Genomic DNA, 12,144 nt, shown 5'->3' with positions numbered 1-12,144 from the left:
ACAAATATGTTCTGGCTAACTGTTTTCTTCCATCAAATTCTGGTCTTGAACTAAGCAGATAAATCTATTTGACTCTTAAGTAATGGTAGTATGAAGAAGGTTTTTGCTTTGGATGGCCCAGTTTGTGAGTTTGTCTTTTTCCTCTTCTGAACATCATGGTGCTCAATGATTTGTGTCTGGATACACGAATGTGCTATAATTGGTCCTTTCGAGCAGCCCGCTGTATTTTAGCTGGCTCGGTAGAACCGCTTTCAAAGTCCTTAGTAATACAGTTTATAACAGTGTTTGCTATTGCACTGGAATCCACTTGAGCTTAAGTGAAATGCAACATATGGGATTTCTTTAGGCAGAGTATAAGAAAAATCTGGCCTGGACTGAAGATTCACTGTAGTTGTTTCTCTTGAGGTTTTAATAATGATCGTGTTTATGGGTTTCTGTGTCTGTGTGGTGTTATCTGGTCTTTCAGGTTTTCTTCCAAAATACTTTCAAATCAGGAAACAAAATTGTCCATCCTTGCTGCTATAAGGATTCTCTTAATTTTCTCTGAACAGTAGGACACCCGTTTAAAAAAAAAATGTAAAATGCTTAAAAAAAAAAAAAAAAAAAAAAAAAAGCTTCTTTAGAACATCTTGGAAGTGGAGATAAGGCTTACAACCAGGCAGACTCCAGGACAACTTTGGAGTGTCTCAAAGTGTGCTAGGTCATGGGATGAGATAGTAGTTGCGTGTTGTCTATTCTTCTTGGCCCTGGAGCTGCTCACCAATTTTTCATTTTTAAATAAAAAATGTACAGATGGATCAGTTTGCTTTCCTGCTGGTTCTTAACTGATGCTGCAGTGTTGCTTTCCGCCATTAGAAAGCTGTCCTTTAAATAGTTAATGCTGTCTTAATTGCAACTACTGCTTGCAGTCACCAGAGGAATGCTTATTGTCAAGTGGACAGCTGAAGAAAGAACAGCTATTGCTCTCTGTTCTTCTATTTGGGGTGTATGTGTGGATACCAATGCTAGTAACTTCTTTTGGTTTCCGTGGAGTCAATTCTTGGTTTTCATGTTGGCCTGTTTCCTTTGCTGCTTTGTCCTTCGGAAGGCTGTCAAGTTTTGCTAAAGACCCAACACATACTACCAGTCAAAAAATAGCCATGAAGTCTGGTACATGCAAAATATATCTGAAGATTTGCACATATATTAGGGCAGAGGGCACTGTGCTGATAAGAATGGGGGGAAAAAAACAGCTTTTGTTTTACTGCCTAAATGAAAAGTGTAAAATTACGGGAATAACAATTTACTTGTCATGTGATTATAGTAGTGATTCAAAAATTATTGGGGTATTTGCTAAAGACATTCAGCATATGTTTTACTGATAGTTTTTACAGGTTACTCTGAGGAGAAGGGAATTTGCTTATCAGTTCATTAGTCTTGAAAATGAGTGTCCTTCATGAAAATGCATATCCTGTCTCAAGTGCTGGTTTCTGATGGCTTACATGGCAAGCTGTCTGCCAGGCAGTTCTTCTATCTACTGTGCAGTTCATGGGAGGAAGACTCTGTGGTCCACTGTGCTTTCCTAACCTAAGTGAAGCAGCATCCCACTGAGTATTTGGCAGCTCTAGAAGAAGAGTTTGATAAATGCTGCTGACTGAACAACAGGCTATGGAGACTGTCAGGAAAAACTGCTTACAGAAAGAGCAAGCTGGAAAGGTAAAGAACGGCACTGAGAAATGTGATGGAGTGGCTGGGTAATGGTGGGAAGACGGCTGGGAAGGGTTAAGGAAGTGGGAAGCTGGACAGATGGCAGCAAAGCAAGTCTGGGAAGGTGGGGAAGGCTTCATTGGAGAGCAAGAAGAAATTGTGAATATCGTGGAAAAATACTGTGGAAAATTCAATTGACTTATCTTCTGCTGGATCCTGCATCCATGTTGTACTGGAAATAACGTCACGTCACACTGCTGGATAGACTTTCTTGTAATGGTGGACTTCTTTCTGTCCTGTTTACTGTAGCTTTGGTAAGTCAAAATTAACATGAATAGCATTTTTGATAACTAAACACAGATATCCTCTTTACTTAATAAAAAGAAGTCCCTAGTCTGAACTTCTGGAGTAGCCTTCTTCCCCCTGTGTATTGAAGGAGCCTGACAAGTACAGCCTTAAAGGATTAGGTTAGCTTTTGAACCATAGAATCATAGACTGGCATGGGTTGAAAAACACCTCAAAAGACCATCGAGTTTCAACCCCCCGGCTGAGTGCAGGGTTGCCAACCACTAGACCAGGCTGCCCGGAGCCAGTAATTTGTGAATACCTCCTTACAGCAATACAACCTAGTATTTCAGTGTGGTGACTATATAAGTTGAACTTCTCATGCTGTAAATAGTTGTCTAAAATGTAAAAGTTCCTTCAATTTTGCTGGGTTTTCTGTAAAATTTGAAAAAGCATCCTAAAGAATCACTTTTCACTTTAAATATGTCTTAAACAGTAATGAATCCGGTCTTTTCTACTTCAGCTTTCCTATGTGGAAGCAGTTATTAGGAGATAAACTCTTTGAGAATACATTTAATTAATTTGAAGTCCTTGTAAGAATTTGGTGGAGTTGGAGCCTGGTGTACTGGATTCTGAACTGACTCATAATGACAGAATGAGATCTTGGAGTTGTGCTGGAAATACGAAATGCCAACTAAATGCTCAGTAGTGATCATGTAAGCAATTACTAGATAAGTCCTCGGAAAACAGTCTGAGAATATAAATCCATAATGCCTTCATTTGTGCAATTTTGATACTTCATAGAATCATAGAATGGCTTGGGTTGAAAAGGACCTCAAAGATCATCGAGTCTCAACCCCCCTGCCAAGTGCAGGGTCGCCAACCACTAGACCAGGCCGCCCAGAGCCACGTCCAGTCTGGCCTTGAATGCCTCCAGGGACGGGGCATCCACAACCTCCCTGGGCAACCTGTTCCAGTGCGTCACCACCCTCTGTGTGAAAAACTTCCTCCTAATATCTAACCTAAATCTCCCCTGTCTCAGCTTAAAACCATTCCCCCTTGTCCTATCGCTATCCACCCTCACAAACAATCGATCCCCCTCCTGTTTATACGCTCCCTTCAAGTATTGGAAGACCACAATGAGGTCTCCCCGGAGCCTTCTCTTCTCCAAACTGAACAAGCCCAGTTCCCTCAACCTTTCCTCATAGGAGAGGTGCTCCAGCCCTCTGATCATCTTGGTCGCCCTCCTCTGCACTCGTTCCAACAGCTCCACGTCCTTCTTGTGCTGGGGGCCCCAGGCCTGGACACAGTACTCCAGATGGGGCCTCACGAGAGCCGAGTAGAGGGGGACCACCACCTCCCTCTCCCTGCTGACCACTCCTCTTTTAATGCAGCCCAGAACATAGTTGGCCCTCCGGGCTGCCAGCGCACACTGCTGGCTCATGTCCAGCCTCTCGTCCACCAGGACCCCCAAGTCCCTTTCCGCAGGGCTGCTTTCAAGTACCTCTTCCCCCAGTTTGTATAAATACCTGGGATTGCCCCGACCCAAGTGCAGCACCCTGCACTTGGCCTTGTTGAACCTCATTAGGTTCTCATGGGCCCACTTGTCCAGCCTGTCCAGGTCCCTCTGGATGGCTTCCCTTCCTTCCAATGTATCGACTGCCATCTACTCGACTGCTATCTACTTCCATCCCCTAAAGAGTATAACAGAACTACAAACTTAAGGTGTGCAGTGGCTTGCGTTTTCAACGCAGTCTAATAGACCATGAGTATTCAATGTGGGAAAAAATGAAGGGGAGCAGGGAGGTAAGGCTCTGAAAGAGGTTTGCAAAATTTGGAATTTGTGAGAAATATATTTGGAATGAAATGTATCTTGCAGTACCTAACTGAAGGCATCAGAAGAAATTAGGAGATGCCTAGTTTAAAACTACTGCGAGAAATAATAACACATGCAGTGGCTGCCTACAGAAGATAGTGGACTCTAGATATTTATGTGGACTTAAAACAGCATTGGACAAGTGAATGGAAGAAAAAACAATCAAAGGTCATCGTATGAAACAGAAATGATTTTTGTCTCGGAAGGTCTCTGAGCAAAAATTAGCAGGGCCTGAGTGTTACAGGAAGTACTGTTGTATATGCACCCTTTCTTTAGCTGCTAAACGCTTTATGTAGATCACTGTCTTGGATGTGGGGTTCCTGTATGGTTGCTGCCTTGTACAGTGTTACTTTTCCTCAAAAGAAACATCATAATGATAGATTATAACTCAGTCATCTAATGTAACTGTTGAGCTACTACTGCAGGAAGGGAAGACTTAGTTTTCCTCCTGAACCATTTGTTCTCCTGACTAAACAAGGCAGTTCCCTTAGCCTTTTCTCTGTTGAATGCTCCAGCTCCCCAGCTGCCTTAGTGCCACTCCACTGGACTCTTGCAAGTGTGCCGTCTCAGGTGGGCAGCCAAAGCTGGATGTGGCATTCATTCTGTGTGTGGCTGCAGAATTATCAGGCAGAGAAAATCATGCTTTTTACCTGAACTCACCTGTGTGGTGAGTTTGTTGGTGTGAGGATGCATTCCAACTCTCGTTCCATCTGTCCATCAGGATCACCGGGTTCATTTTATAGGGCTGCCAAGTTCCTAAAAAAAAAAAAAAAAGTTGTCCCCAACTTTTGTTGATGTGTGGAGTTATATTCCATACCTGGTGTAAGACCTTGACTTCCTTGAACTTCAGAAGGTTTGTGTCAAGCCATTTCTGTGGCCTTTTTGAGTTTTATTTAAATAGCATCCCTGCCCTTTTATGCTTGAGTTGCCCTTCATTACCTCCCTCCTCCCATTTGGTGTCACCTACCGTCTTGTTGAATGTGCATTCTGTCCCATTTTCCAGGTCTCTGATGGAGATAGCAAGCCCTATCAGCCTTTTCTGAATGCCACCCGTAACTGTCAGTTACACGTTGAATCATTAACCACCACCTTTGGGCCTAACAGTCCAGCCAGTTTTTTACTCGCCTTGTTTTAGTCCACCCATCTGCTTTTGAGAACTCATTGCTTCTCATTGCTACCAGGTTGGTATTTTGGAAGCTCCTGATAATTTTGGGGCTTGGGTGAAGAAAGGCGTTAAAAAACAAAACAACAACAAAAAAGCCAACTAAACTAGTTCCTGCCAATCAAACCTGGAGTTCAAAAAGAGCTGCAGCTGGAGATGTATAATGGATGAACTTGACTGAAATTTCTGAAAGACATCTTTTCTGAAAATCATGGGTTTTAGCTGGAGAAAAAAATTGAAGAAGGCACTGTCGCCTGTGATATGTTTCCAGGAGAACTGCAGGGACTTAAACTGTCACAGCTTACTTGAGTTTCTGGGAAGGAATGTAGACTACCTTGTGACATCTTTCATAGTTGTTTCTTAGGTATAATGGTACAAAATCCTGTGAGCGATTGCATTCTGTGTAGTATATAAGGCAGCAAAAGCATTAGGTAGACTGAGGTCTGAAACAACGTCAGGAACGTGGGCACAAAGAGCTCTCCAGAGTCTTCCTGCTGATTTAGGCTTCTGGTTTAGATCCGTGGAGGACAAAAGAACCCCATGTCTGCAAGCTTAGTAGTTGACAGTTGTGTTCTGCCCTGATCTCAGTGGGTTTTTGTTTGTTTTGAAACCTTTTAAGTGTTAATGTTGGCTTCTTGTTATGAATTGCTTGATCAGACACTTGTAGTTCATGTACACATGGCACTCTCCCATGTTTTAGCCCAGGGAACATATCTTCCTACACTACTTTAACAACAGTTATTCAAACTAACTATCATACAGTAAAAGTGATACTGAAACAATTCTGTACTACTTGTTGGTGAAGGAAAATACCAACTATAAATCACGTCTTATTTTTTATTAACTAAATCCAATTTTGGCAAATAATGAAATTGCAAATTAAGTGAAGGCACTTTACGGTGCAAAGCTGTGTATTTCTACCTCCTTGAACAATCTTGCTGTTTAGAGAGCAGTTTTAGTTTTCTTTCCTGTTTCAGCTCTGAATGTGGCTTTGATTTGTTTAGTCAATTTGGACTGCTGTTCCAGTTGATGTGTCACATGGAAGTGTAAGTATACATGGTGACATTTAAAAGTGAAATTGTTGCTCGTGAAGGAAACAAGTAGGTTCATTCATCTAGTTCATTCATGCAAAATGGTAACTTGAACTTGTTTACATCCATTGATTCCTTTCCACTCAAGTTTGAGGATGTTCTTGTTTTGCAAGAGAAGGGACCATGGAGCGTCTCCATGGTGGCAGCAGAGTGGTTTGCTGAGGTGATCCTTGGAGCAAATCAGGGGCTGCTCTTCTTCCTTTGTACCATTCTCTTCCCTTCTCTTAATTTTTTGGATTCTCTTGTTTTAAATAGCTGGATATGTTCAGATCTAAGGATAAAACGTTAAGAGGACAATTAAAGCTTTTGGACTCCTGGAACTTTATCCACTTAGCTTTTCGTGCTTGCAGGCCTTTGAAATGAGTATTGAGATACTGTTATGTTTTAGTTTTAATTATAAATGGGAAAAGTGGTATTGGTGCACGTAAAGTTGTTTTGCTCGGCTGATGGGATTTTTACTTCTCGAGAAATACAGCTTTAATTTAAAAGCCTGGTTGCATTCGTAGATAGAAATGATGGATGTTCCTTTAGGTATCTGGTTGGCCTTGGGTATTGGCATTACGGAATTAGTGCTATGATGCATAATGTTTACTGCTCTCACTTTATAGCTATGGGTAAGTCCTAATTAACTCTTACTTAGGAACTGTTTGTGGGTTTTTGTTGTACAATGGGAGTGTCTTATCAAGAGAATTACTAACTATAATACAGTGTAGTGCAGTCACACTGGTCAGCAGTTTTCAAGATGATTTAACTTTTTTGTAATAATAGAGAAGGTCAAAAGATGTTACTGTCAATATTACCCTACATCTCTTCATGATGGCAGCCCCGAGTATTCATGGAACGGCCGCTTTCTTTTAAGCTCCAGCTTCTTTGAGCAGAGCAATTGAGACAAGACTTTGAGTTCTACTCCTTAAATAGTAAGGCCAAATGTATAATTGGCTTGGTTCATCATAATGCCTGTGAACAAGGGGTCACAGTAGATACTCTTAAATCTTTATATATTCTACAAGCAAAGTTGTTTTCTGTATTTTTTTTTTTTCTTTTTGAGGTCAGATTTTGATCGGGAATTTTGAGGAAACTGCTAGTCCTTGTTCTGTATCACTTGACATAAAGGACGTGCAGGGAGAATGTTCCCTTTCTCAGATTCTTCACTTCTACACTCTGATGTTAATTTGCTTTGGTTTCAGCTTTTCAGGTTACTACCTGTAACATTTCAGTAGATAACGTATACCACGTGTTGGGCTACCAGGCTCTCACTTCCAGCATGCTAGCAACCTGCCAGGTTTTCTTATAGGAACTGACAAAAGGCTGAATGATTTTGTTGTGATTTATTTTGTTTTTAAACCTAGACAGATAAGCCAGAGATGTTGGGAGGAGTTGTGATCTATTTGTGGTAAAGGCCGGAAAGCAGAATTGTTAAAAACTTTGTTCATTTCTCCTATCACCACCCAAAATGTATCATAGCTGAAGGAACGAGAGCTAAAATGAGGATAACAGTTGAGGTTTGATGATCTATCTCAAGTAACTAATGAATTTACATAAAACTTTTGAACTGTGGTTTATGAAGATATATTTCACTACTTACTGGCAGTAAACTTAGCCAGGGAAGAGAGCTAGTATATTACGTTGTAGTGGCACCAGTAGGTTTGCCAACGGATATTGGTTGGAGTCCTTTGGTACATAGTGAAATATCAATCCTAAGTTAGAAATGACCCTTCTGCAGGTGCTTTGAGGATGAGTAAACTTCTGTAAGCATTTTTTCTGCACTGGTGATGTATGAATTCTTTTGTTTCCTGGTTCTGAACTTACTGTTGTAAATAATGCAACCAGCAGTATGTGAACTGTGATCCACTTTGTGACTAGTAGTGGAATCATCTTGAAATGTGTTCTTTGAACTTCAGAATTAATCTGCTCAGTTTGCAGAATAGCTTGTCAGCAGTTCGGAGGCTATTCAAATTGTAAACCAGTTGTTTGCAGAACATGTTTCTCTGGCTGTTGAAACAATACTAAATATTGATGAGATGTTTTTCTTGGAGTTCCATCGGCTTAGAAACTGTAATTTTTTAGAGACAGCTTAGCCAAATCTTTCTGGCAACCACAATATTAGAAGCCCTGTGAGAATTACAGTTGTTGGGCAACGTATTTCTTGTGCTGTAGTCATAACTTTTGCAACAGAGCAAGAATAGTATGTTGATTAGGCTCATTGTCTACTTCATGGTCTTTTAAAATTGGGATTGATTACACAGGGGGTATTTGTTAGCCAACTGGTGGACCAGACATGAGATTTCTTCAGTCGTCTCTGCAAAAATGATAAAAATAGGAGTGATCTATCTTTGAAATACATACAGAACCAGGGCTCCTACGGTCTGCTCAACTCAGCGTGAACGTACTCCTGTGGTTGACGGGAAATAAGGGAGGTGCAAAAGAAATGTTCGCTCTGTTGGCACTGCCTGGAAAGGTGAGCTGCTTTTCTCACCTTCTGGGAAGGAAGAGGAGAGAAGGAATAGGTTAAAAAAGGGGTTCTGTGGTGTCATGATCCATCACTTGGATCACAGTGAAGAGACTGCAAACTCTGTGTTACAGTCTACTGTGAGTTCTGGTTTTGGACATCAGATAATTTTCATTTTATTTACATAATACTTTCCAGTACATTATTACCACTAATGTTTGTAAAGAAGTTAAAACATAAATATATATTTTTTTCAGTAGAATGGCTTGCTTCCTTGCCTGCAGTTGTGTTGCTTGGGGAAATTCCTGTGTGAGGAACTCCAGGCTACTGGCAAAAACGCAATGTGAAACTAGCTGAAATGCTGTTCAGAGGACCCTTTTAAGAATGAGAGAACCAAGGGCTTCTCAGCTATAAAGTGATTCTGTTGGTCTTGAAGTGTTTCTGGCTTGTATAGTAATGGTTACAGTTGTGGTATACTTCATGCTGACAAAGGTTTATGTACTGCACTGAGAGCATATGAATCGTTTCACAAATTTTGATGAGAAGGGCAGCTGACAACTATTCTTGAACTGAGATTCTGAGAGAGGATGCTATTAATGCAGTGTGGCCAGATTGATAAGCCCTCAGTTTTGAAAAGTTTTAATTTACTTTTGTCTATATCAAACTGTGAAGATGAGAATTTGGGAATTATGTAGCTGTCTTTATCTACATGCTAGCTACCTAGATGATGTTTTTTAATTATTTGTGATAAAAACAGCACATAGAGTCTGAAGAAAGAGGAGAACAGGGACAAGACTTGATTAATGCAAAATTTAAGGAAACTCCTGTTTCTGTGCAGCAAAAACAGATCTAGTTGATCATGGAGCAGTTTCGGCTTAGCCCTTGGCATGATGTGTCCATATACTTTTAGCATGCTTAAAGTCTGCTTATGTAGCAGCAGCTTACATTTTCTGTGAGTTAAAGAACTTTGCATTCTGCACAGGTATTATGTGGTTTTAGTTTTAGAATCTGTCCAGCCATAACAACATTACAACATTGAGTATTTAAATGTTTCTTGGGATGATGCCCGTCCCCACAGCCTCTACTTATTGATCTGCAGACATTCTTTCACCATTCCCAGCAAACCCCTCTGACCTGTTACTGGTGTGGTGTGGGCAGTGCGGAACAGAAGTGAGCTACCTTAGCGTCTCATGGTACACATCTCTCCCTTATCTCTGACAATGTACAGGTGCAGGCAGTGTGTGAGTACTCCAGAGTTCCTTCTCCTCAACAGCTCTCCTGTTCCGCCCAGCTGGAGTGCTGAGGGACTGACCTGCTGGGTGGTGGCAATGCTGGAGGGCTTGGGCTCAAGTGGCATTGGCACACGTCGTATGCTGTGCTTAGTTCTCAGAGGTTTCAGTGTTGTTTCGCTTAATGAAGTAATTTTAACCGGTCTTAATGATAGTTCAACAGTTTTGTCCTACTTCTCATGCTGGTATAATTTAATTTTTATTGATTCTCAGCCAACATCAAGTACATCAGACGTCTTAGGCTTGAAAACACTGGTTTAGGCCTTCTGGTAGGAGTAAGATGTGAATGATTGGCTTCCATTACAGCTCTGAAAATGGATTTTTTGGTTGTTTGTTTTATTTTTTTAAAGTACAAAGTAGAACAGATTTGATAAAAATTGATGAAGCTAATAAGCTACTTCTTGATCGTCTCGGAGAACAGATTTGCTGAAGTCTTAAGTTACTTTCGAGAACAAATATTTTTTTTAATAAAAGCTGTTTTCTAATGTAATGTTTTTTTGTCTTTCCCTTTATAGCTAAACCAGGAGGACGGGTGAAATGTCAGTATATTTCTGCTGTGGATAAAGTGATCTTTGTGGACGATTATGCAGTAGGATGTAGGAAAGATCTCAATGGCATCTTATTGTTAGACACAGCTCTGCAAACACCTGTTTCTAAACAAGATGATGTGGTTCAGCTTGAATTGCCGGTTACAGAGGTAAGATACAGGGGAAAAAAAAGGGTGTGTAATTAACTGTCAGAAATACTGTAACCAGATGTTTGTCCCTTAGTTTCTAGTGTAGTGTTAACAACAGGTAGTGGAAAAGTTTCTTAGTTACTAGCCATTACAGAACACTAACTTACTGTAATTATTTGTATCTCAAACAAATGATAGCTTTCCTCATCAAGAGCGCGTATTTCAGAACTTCTGTGACCAGAGATAAGGACATGTTTACAGAGCTTTGTCAGTGCTTATGTATGGAATCTTCTGAAAGCTGATGCTGCTAGGCATTCTTGTTTTGTTGTTTGTTTTTTTCTAAGGCTTTCAGTGGGGAAAAAAAGAGACAATATAACCAAGCACTCATTATCGTATTAAGGGGTCAAAATGTATCCGTTTTTGCTTAGAATGTAATGCTCGGGATTGTGTCGTATTGGTTTACCTTCATCCTCTGTAGCATTTCTTTGATGAGATAGTGTGTACATTAGTATTTTCCTATTTTACCTGCTATGAGATAGGCTCTTGGTGATGAAGACAGTAGTTTTCACTTGTGTATTACTTCATGATCACTACACAAGGGAAGTAAATCTGCGCAACAGTTTCAATTACAAGTGAAATTAATTCTTCGTTTGGAAAGAACATAGAGCATCTGCCAGTGCTTGTATTTAGAGTAGTGCATACATTAAAAAAAACAACAACAAAACTGGACTACTGAATCCATATTCCAAAGCGTTAAAGCACTTTGAGAAAAGTGGATTTCCCAACTTATAGAAGAAGTAAATTTGTACTAAATGATACACCAACAATAAAAACTTATCCTGAACAATGATTTCAGATATGTATGTGAATGTAGGATGTGTGTTACTGGTTTTTTGAACTGCTTGTCTTGAGCAGGAGTAACAGCAATAAACTCACTTCACAGAGGTCTCTGCAGAGAGCTTTTCAGGTTCCTGGTTTTCTGGGCTTTCTGACCCTAGTGTCATTTTTAGACTTTTCATGGGTAGCTGTGAAGTCCTTTGTGTGTGTGGCTGACCACGAAGAGGCTGACAGGTTAGCATTTCCAAGCCAATTCTCTCGTTCGTTTGCATTCTCAAATGGTTTAATACAAATAGAAACTATAAGAGCGTGTCAGTTTTTTTGCTAAATATTCCACTGGGTCCAAAGAAGATCGGTAAGAACAGATTGGAGGAGTTGAGGGCCAAATCAGTGAGATGGAAGGAATATCATTATCAATATTCAGATCTTATTTTTAGTTCTAAACAGGAGTTACCCAGACCTCAGAAAGTTTTAGCAGATGTTGGAGCAGACAACATAGAAATGTATCAATCCAATTCTTTCATTGGAGACAGATAAAGAACCTTTATTCAAGCAAGATTTTTTTGTTAGTCTCTAAAACTTCTCTGCAAATCTTTGCTCTTAAGTAGTTGTTCTGTATGATTAGTCTGCTCGTAATGTATACGTGTTTCTAAAAGACAGCTCTGACAAGTTGTTACACGGCCTTTATGCTGGTTTTGCTTCTTCCTATAGCACTATAAAATTCCGAACAGTGCGTCTGTTGATCTTGTATTGTCTGTGAGAGACTTTTGAAGTATGAGTTTTGTGTAATACT

The 12,144-nt window shown here is 40.3% G+C and overlaps 1 protein-coding gene across 3 annotated transcripts in view; it reads left to right on the top strand.

Annotated features, from left to right (window-relative positions):
- BIRC6 (baculoviral IAP repeat containing 6) overlaps positions 1 to 12,144 on the top strand; it is a 175,647-nt gene that overhangs the window by 5,473 nt on the left and 158,030 nt on the right. For all 3 annotated transcript variants that reach the window (XM_021392468.1, XM_021392466.1, XM_021392467.1), the window contains exon 2: positions 10,354 to 10,535. In XM_021392468.1, the coding sequence (XP_021248143.1) occupies positions 10,354 to 10,535 (182 nt within the window). The remainder of the gene's footprint in view (positions 1 to 10,353; positions 10,536 to 12,144) is intronic.

This window comes from Numida meleagris, chromosome 3 (genome assembly GCF_002078875.1).
Source record: "Numida meleagris isolate 19003 breed g44 Domestic line chromosome 3, NumMel1.0, whole genome shotgun sequence".
Lineage (NCBI taxonomy): Eukaryota > Metazoa > Chordata > Aves > Galliformes > Numididae > Numida > Numida meleagris.
The sequence above is the reverse complement of the archived record's forward strand: the minus strand, read 5'-3'. Positions and strand labels throughout refer to the sequence as shown.